Source organism: Gekko japonicus, unplaced genomic scaffold, assembly GCF_001447785.1.
Source record: "Gekko japonicus isolate JY-2015 unplaced genomic scaffold, Gekko_japonicus_V1.1 scaffold3087, whole genome shotgun sequence".
Lineage (NCBI taxonomy): Eukaryota > Metazoa > Chordata > Lepidosauria > Squamata > Gekkonidae > Gekko > Gekko japonicus.
In genome coordinates this window covers 166,291-174,287 of record NW_015169270.1, presented here as the reverse complement: position 1 = coordinate 174,287, position 7,997 = coordinate 166,291, and the positions used below count along the sequence as shown (strand labels likewise).

Here is a 7,997-nt window from a genome sequence, read left to right as displayed (position 1 = left end):
AGGACTAGAAACTTGTGCTTGCCCCCGTTTTTTTTTTTTAAACGAAAACATATTTCTCAGGAAGTTGCATCCTCCTCTAGGGAGATTCCAGATTTCTTGCCGAATGTAAACATGTGGAAGTCGAGTCGGGAGTCCCCCACAGAACAGTCCTGCACGTGTCTTTTCCCTCTCTTGCTTGGGCGCGTGCAAGGACCCGCACACAGCATCCTTCATCTCTGTCTCATCCCGTTCCAGGCTGTACCATTCTCATAGAACCCTTCGACGACCGGACTCCCACCATCGCCAACCCGATCCTGCACTTCAGGTGAGGAACGTCGCGGCTCGTGAAAAGGATATCGTAGAGCTGAGAAAGGAAAGCGTTTGGGCACAAAGGGGATGAGCCCGTTTCCTTTTGCTTGTGCTCAAAATGTGGTCAACTGCCTCTGGGCAGGAAGGTTTCATTTCGTTGCCTTGCCTGTCTGGTCCGGCAGTTCCTGGCTGGAAATCCCCTTTCCGTAGCCCTCCATTTTGCTTCTTCGCCATTGTTTTCTTAGGACAGAGGGGAGGGAGAAGTCTTTTGGGCTTGTACCTTTGGAAGCGGGGTGGGAGTGTGGCGTCCTCGCTGATAGGGGAAAACGGTTTTACCTTTAAACACTCTGTGCATATGTAAACTTGGTAGGTTTCTGCTGCCACCAGGAATTAAAAATTCCAGTTTTCTCTCTTTTGGTCGTATGACCCAGGGTCAGGGCACTTCGGAGGACTATGTGGCCCTGAGGAAGGACTATTCTGATTTCTGGGATAAGTTTAAACAAAAATCAATTTATTTAATAAAGAACAAAATAGGTTTGTGGTTATTTTGAACTCTTGCTGAAGAAAGGAACTTATAAATATAACTGGCAAGGCATGGTGTTAAACTTATAAATATAACTGGCAAGGCTTGGTGTTACAGTCTCTCAACCTCCAAACTCCACTCTGACAGGCTTATGCACTCAGTATACTCTCTCTCTTTTATATATAGCCACACAGGCTAGTCTCTTTGTTTTATTCACACCGAATAGAAGCAACTCTCTTAGTCACACAGACTAAACTGTTGGTCTTATTCACACAGAATTAGACTCAAAGTTCCATAGTCACACAGACCAGGCTCACTCTTCAAACGTCACACACAGAATCTCTCAAAACTTCTCATTTAACTGAGTCTCCCCATAGACACACACACACACAATCCTTTCAGACACCCCTCCTCCCACACTCTCAGTCAGCAGCCAGTCAAATCACACTTTTCACTCTCTATCATTCTTCTCATATTACTGCAGTCAAACTAAACATTCAAAGGAACACAAACACACCAAAACATGGAATCATTACAGGGAGATAATGGATTATCTTGTAATCCCAGGGCGGAGCACCATCTTTTTGGGGTGGAGTGTTGTCAGTGAAGTAGCCCTCCCTCACTGCCCCTCCTCTTTCCAGCTGCATGGATGCCTCCATCGCTATCAAGCCGGTCTTTGAGAGGTTCCAGTCGGTCGTTATCACCTCGGGGGTGAGTGGGGCTTTGGGGGGGGGGCTGCCCCGTCCTCCTCTGCTGTGTGCCTGAATGTTTGTTTCCTGTCTGGGATGCGAAGGGTGCCTGTGGATCGATTCGCCATGTTTCCCCCTTTTTTTCCACCGCAGACCCTTTCCCCGCTGGACATCTACCCAAAGATCCTGGACTTCCGGCCTGTTACCATGGCGACTTTCACCATGACCCTGGCCAGAACTTGTTTGTGTCCGATGGTGAGTGAGGGAGAGCGAAGAGGGAGCCGGTCTGTGGCTGTTGGGGCTCAAGAATGGCTGGTGGGTTGCCGCGGCCGCCTTACAAACCTGCCTGGCACAGAACTGGGACCCCGTCGTCTGTCTAGCTCAGGGCGATCAGTTCCTGACCTAACCTGGCTGTTCAGGGTCACGGACAAGAACATCTGCAGTCCTGCTACCAGAGAGAGGACGATGACTTCCATCTGGTATTTTAGTAGCACTTTTAAAGCTTGTAGCCGTTCACGTGCAATCGTACAACTGCCCTGTAATACAGGCCAAGTGTTATCCCCGTGATACACGTTGGGGGGGGCAGGTTGAGAGACGGGGGCTCCACTTTTGGCCATTTACATGAGTTTGGTTATTTGCTAGATTTTTTATTTAATTTTTTTATTCTTTTATATAATGTACAGAATACACAACACAATTCATATCACGCAACACAAGAAGATTATATCAGAGCTGTAAAGTCAGTTACAAGTCACTTTACCCTACCAGAACATGCTAAGACGAGTCTATAACTTAAATGTATAGCTATAAGCGAAGAGCATTATAGAACGGACCTTTCAGCCTTATCCATGAGGGTGGTGAGGTATCTTTGTCCTGAGTGCTACTGTGGTTGGAAACTGGTTACAGGAATAACCACCTGTGGTAAAGAGGATTTGTGGGAAGTACATTGTCATCCCTTGGTGTGTCATATACTTTATCACTGGTGCCAAACGCTGTGTGAATTTAGAGTGTATGGTATTATTTAGTGATAGTGATTGCCGGCTTTGGTCTGCCCAAAGGGTCTCACGGTGACTTTCAACATTAAAATCAATAAAACGACATAAAAACAACATAAAATAAAACAACATAAAAACAAATAACTAATATAAAGTATTAACATTAAAATATTAAAGTACGTGGCTGTCACCATACCACTGTTAAAGCAGCCCAAACACCTGGTTACCCTCCAAAGGTAAAGGTTTCCCTCGAAAGCCAGTCGAATCCGACTCTAGGGTTGCAGTGCTCATCTCCGTTTCAAAGCCGAAGAGCCAGCGCTGTCCGAAGACGTTTCCGTGGTCATGTGGCCGGCATGACTAAACACCAAGGCGCACAGAACGCTGTCACCTTCCCACCGAAGTGGTCCCTATTTATCTACTTGCAATTGCTTGCTTTCGAACTGCTAGGTTGGCAGGAGCCGGAACTAGAGACGGGAGCTCACTCCGTCATGCGGCACACTCGGGCCTCGAACTGCTGAACGACCGACCTTCCACAGCCAGCAACAATTCAGCTTTGCGTGCCCTGCGGAAACTAAACAAGTCCAGCAGGGCACGGGTGTCATCTGAGAGTGCGTTCCACAGGGTAGGGGCCACAACTGAGCAGGCCCTTCCCCTGGTGACAGCTAAGCGAGCCATCCCGGGGCCGGGCACCTGCAAGAGGCCCATAGGATGACCGAAGGGCGTGCAGGGGGTTGTAATGGGTTAGAGGCAGTCCCGTAGGTATGAGGGTCCCAGACCATTTAAAGTTCATGGTGGAGGCGAGATCCGAACTGGGACCCACCTTGACCCGCAGCTGTTGGCCATTAAGTTTTAACTTCCCCTTAGATACACTAGGAACTGAGCCCAGGATCTTTTTGGACCACAGGAAATACTTTACACAGCGAGTGATTGAAATGTGGAATCTGCTGCCAAAGGATGTAGTGATGGCCGCAGGAATAAACAGCTTGAAAAGGGGATTAGACAGATTCATGGAGGAGAGGACAGTCAGTGGCTACTAGTCATGGGGATTAGAGGGAACCACCACGCTCAGTGGCAGTGTGAATCCCTGAGCCAGGAGGCAACACCAGGGGAAGGCCTTGGACTTTCTATGCCCTGTTGCTGGCCCTCCAGAGGGACTGGCTGGCCCCTGTGTGAGACGGGAGGCTGGACTAGAGGGACCCTCCCTGGTCTGACCCAGCAGGGCTCTTCTGGTGTCCTTCTCAGGGGAAGGCCTTGGCCTCTCTGCCCTGTGGTTGGCCCTCCGGAGGAACCGGCTGGCCCCTGTGTGAGGCAGGATGCTGGACTAGATGGACCCTCCCTGGTCTGACCCAGCAGGACTCTTCTGGTGTTCTGATCAGAGGAGGGCCTCGGCCTCTATGTCCTCCAGAGGAACTGGCTGGCCACTGTGTGAGACGGGATGCTGGACTAGATGGACCCTCACTGATCTGATCCAGCAGGGCTCTTGTGGTGTTCTTATAAAGGCTTTAGCCTCTCTGCCCTGTTGTTGGACCTCCAGAGGAACTGGCTGGCCCCTGTGTGAGGCAGGATGCTGGACTGGATGAACCCTCACTGCTCTGACCCAGCAGGGCTCTTCTTATGTTCTTATACCATGGCTGCCTTCCCTCCCAAGGTCCCTATAACCTACTTACATTTTATTTATTTCTTAGAATATTTATGTCCCGTTTCACCTCGTGGCTTCCAAGTCGTGAGGCAAACAAACATTACAATTTAAAACCAATCGTATCAAACCCATGATTGCCCCCTCTTCCTCGGCCCCTCCTCCCAAAAGATTCCTCCTCTTTATACCTCATTGCAAGCCCCAGGACATATGGTGGCCCTGTGGCACCTCCTGGAGAAGAGGACACTGCCCTCACGTCCGCAGGGAGCCTGTTCCACAACGCGGGACCTACGGTGTGAACGGCCTGGGCTCTCTGGCTGATGCCAGGCCGACCGCCTTAAGTACTGGACCAACCATTACGGGGCAGCCCACAGACTGCAGCTCATGCACGGGAACGTGTGGGAGGATATGGTCCTGACCTGTGGGTCCCTCAAGCCATGAAGACCTTTAAAGGACATAGCCGGCACCTTAAACTGGAAACAGACAGGCAGCCAGGGTCACTGTTTGAAGATGGGCTGAAGGTGTTCCTGTCGGCCAACCCTGGAATTTCCTGTGGACTGGTTGCCCCTTTGGCTAAAGGACCGTTCCCCTTCTCTCCCCCCCCAATGCCTTGTTTGCCTTCCAGATTGTAGGGCGAGGGAACGACCAGGTCGCCATCAGCTCCAAGTTCGAGACTCGCGAAGACATTGGTGAGTGTGGCTCTGAGCCTGCCCCTTTAAGATGCCGGGGGAGGGGGCGTCAGCAGCTCCCAGAAGCCCGAAAGGATCCCCCATCCTTTCCCACAGCTGCTCTCCTCCTCGACAAGTGGGCTGGGGGTTTTGCACCAATGCTCCCTCTAAGCTGTGGAGTCTTGTGAGCGAGAATTCTACTCTGTGAACTACTGGCATTAAAGCTGTGAGTGAGAAGAAGAAGAAGAGAAGAGATTGGATTTATACCCCACCCTTCACTACCCAAGGGAGTCTCAGAGCGGCTTACAAACTCCTTTCCCTTCCCCTCCCCACAACAGACACCCTGGGATGTAGGTGGGGCTGAGAGAGCTCGGACAGAAACTGCTCTTTTTTCAAGGACAGCCCTTATCAGAACTACGGCTTGCCCGAGGTCATCCAGCCATGTGCAAGTGGAGGAGTGGGGGAATCAAACCCGGTTCTCCCAGATTAGAGTCCGCGCACTTAACCACTACACCAAACTGGCTCTCTTAATTTATGCAACAGCGATTGGGCTGTTGCATAAATTAAGTTTGCTCTGGAGCCCTCCTTCCTGAGCCAAGACAAAAATGTGTGAGATGGAGCTTAAAAAACTGGGCTCACTCACGCTAACTCAGCTGAGAGGGAACACTGTTTGGCACCCAGGAGGGGTGAGCTCGGTTGGGTCAAGAGGGTTGACTTGTGCCAACAGGTGTTTCTGGGCTCAGCTGGGGACGCATTTTGTGTAGCAGCTCAGGCTGGAGAGGGGTGGGTGGGAAGGCAGCGCCCATCTCTTCCTCTCTGTGTTCCGGCAGCTGTGATCCGCAACTACGGCAACCTGCTCCTGGAGATGTCTGCGGTTGTCCCGGATGGCATTGTGGCTTTCTTCACCAGCTACCAGTACATGGAGAACATTGTGGCCTCGTGGTATGAGCAGGTGTGTAGATGGGGGCTGGGGGTGAGTTGGGGGAGCACACCAAGCCCCCTGTGGCAAAACGGGCCTGCTCCTGCCTGCGGGCCCCGATCCACCCAACTCCCTGGAGTAACTTTTCTTCCTCTCTAGGGTAGCTGCTGCTGCCACCTGCCCACTGGGAGGGGCAGGAGCCCTATATTTCCTTCCATGCTCAGAGGCCTTGCCTCTCTGTCTCCTGCTGCCCAGCGCCTGGCCGTGGGAACAGATTAATGCCTTCGGCATACCAGGGGGAATCCAAAATGAGAGATCACGGTGGAACTCCAGCAACAACATCCGTGATAAAAATAGCAAAGAGTCAATAAAGATAGGTTGCAAAAACATTTCCTGAAGTATTTCTGTAGTTCTGTAAGGAACATCCTTCTGTCATCGCTCTCGCGCTAACGAATACTGCGCAATGTGAACATTCGTTTCACAATATATACTTTATCTGTTGTTATTGTTGTTCAGTCGCACAGTCGAGTCCGACTCTTCGCGACCCCATGGACCAGCTCCCGCCAGGCCCTCCTGTCTTCCGCTGTCCTTTGAAGTTTGCTCAGTTTCATGTTTGTTGCATCTATGACACTGTCTAACCATCTCATCCTTTGCCGTCCCTTTGACCTTCAATCTTTCCCAGCATCAGGGTCTTCTCCAGTGAGGGCTCCCTTCTCATTGGGTGGCCAAAGTATTTGAGCTTCAGTTTCATTATCTGGCCTTCCAGGGAACAGTCAGGGTTGATTTCTTTTAGGATTGACTGATTTGATCTTCTTGCAGTCCAAGGGACTCTCAAGAGTCTTCTCCAGCACCATAGTTCAAAAGAATCTATTCTTCGGCGCTCGGCCTTCCTTATACTTTATCTGAGCGTGTAGCAATCCCAATTCTTATCAAATACTACTTATCAACTCTTGCTGGAAACATTCCATGTTGACTAATAACAGGACCCAAGTCCCTCACGATGTCTTAGCTAGATTCTAAATGCCAAACATAAAGAATCGGGATTGCTACACGCTCAGATAAAGTATATATTGCGAAACGAATGTTCACATTGCACAGTATTCGTTAGTGTGTGAGCGATGACCGAAGGATGTCCCTTACAGAACTACAGAAATACTTCAGTAAATGTTTTTGCAAGTTATCTTTATTGACTCTTCGTTATTTTTATCACGGATGTTGCTTTTGGAGTTCCATACCTGGGGAAATGGCTGCTTGTCAACCCCCCTGGAGCTCCTTTTGAAATAGCGTGTCTGAAATGGTGGAGGTCTATGTGGTACAGAGAACCACTCCCAGCGTCAAAAGTTATAAAGTACTTATTAAAAGAAAATGTTCCTAAGGGCCCTGACCTGGATAGCCCAGGCAAGCCTGATCTCATCAGATCTTGGAAGCTAAGCAGGGTCGACTGTGGCAAGGACTTGGATGGGGGACCTCCTTGGAATACCAGCAATCGGGAGGTGGGGGGCAGGCTTTATTCTGCCACCTCTCTGAATATCCACCAGCCCCCCAGTAGGATTTCAGTCACCAGAGGTCACCGTGAGGTGCACACACACACACACACGTTTAAAAAATATGAAATGTTCATAAACGTACTTTTAGCACAGCACCAGATTGAGCAAGGAAACCCAAAGGAAATTGGTAAAAACACAGATCCTCTGTCCCTCTCTCTATACATGCCCTACTAGCTGTTAAAACAGGACAGGATCTTTAAGCTTAGCTAGTCACAAATCTCTACAGAGTGGTCATTACCTGAAAGCTTGCTCCAACTCTCCCAGGTGAGCGCAGGGTCAATTGGCCACCCGCTTGCAGACCAGAGCACAGAGTTCTTCTCAGTGCAGCATCCTACTTCTGGTGGCAAGGAAGTTTCATCATCCCTGTTTCAGCCCAGGTCAAGGTGCCTTTTCCTGTTGTCTCCAGAAAGCTCCTTCCTAGTCTCTCTAGAATCTGATACCTGCAACTCTCTGTTCCCTGCTTGAAGAAGGGGGTAGTGGAAGGGGGAGGCTCGGTTCTCCTGTTGTCTCTATTAGTGTTTCTATTGATGGACTTCCACCTTCCCAGCTGTTCTCTGCCCAGAGAAAGGGGGGGGGGAAGCCTTTTAAAACGCCAAGTGGAGGCTTGCGGCTTGCCGACCTCCCAGGAGAAAATACATTTCATCAAACCCTCCAATGATGGTTGGGCGATGGAAGATGGAGACAGCCAGGAGTGTAGGATGAACCAACTGAGCTCCCCCCCCCCCCCGAAAT

General features: G+C 50.2%; 1 protein-coding gene across 1 annotated transcript in view; it reads left to right on the top strand.

Moving 5' to 3' along the window:
* ERCC2 (excision repair cross-complementation group 2) overlaps positions 1 to 7,997 on the top strand; it is a gene marked incomplete at its 5' end in the record, with an annotated part of 27,331 nt that overhangs the window by 11,647 nt on the left and 7,687 nt on the right. The window contains 5 exons of the mRNA XM_015416542.1: positions 235 to 304; positions 1,453 to 1,522; positions 1,654 to 1,755; positions 4,757 to 4,820; positions 5,630 to 5,751. Of these exons, the coding sequence (XP_015272028.1) occupies positions 235 to 304; positions 1,453 to 1,522; positions 1,654 to 1,755; positions 4,757 to 4,820; positions 5,630 to 5,751 (428 nt within the window). The remainder of the gene's footprint in view (positions 1 to 234; positions 305 to 1,452; positions 1,523 to 1,653; positions 1,756 to 4,756; positions 4,821 to 5,629; positions 5,752 to 7,997) is intronic.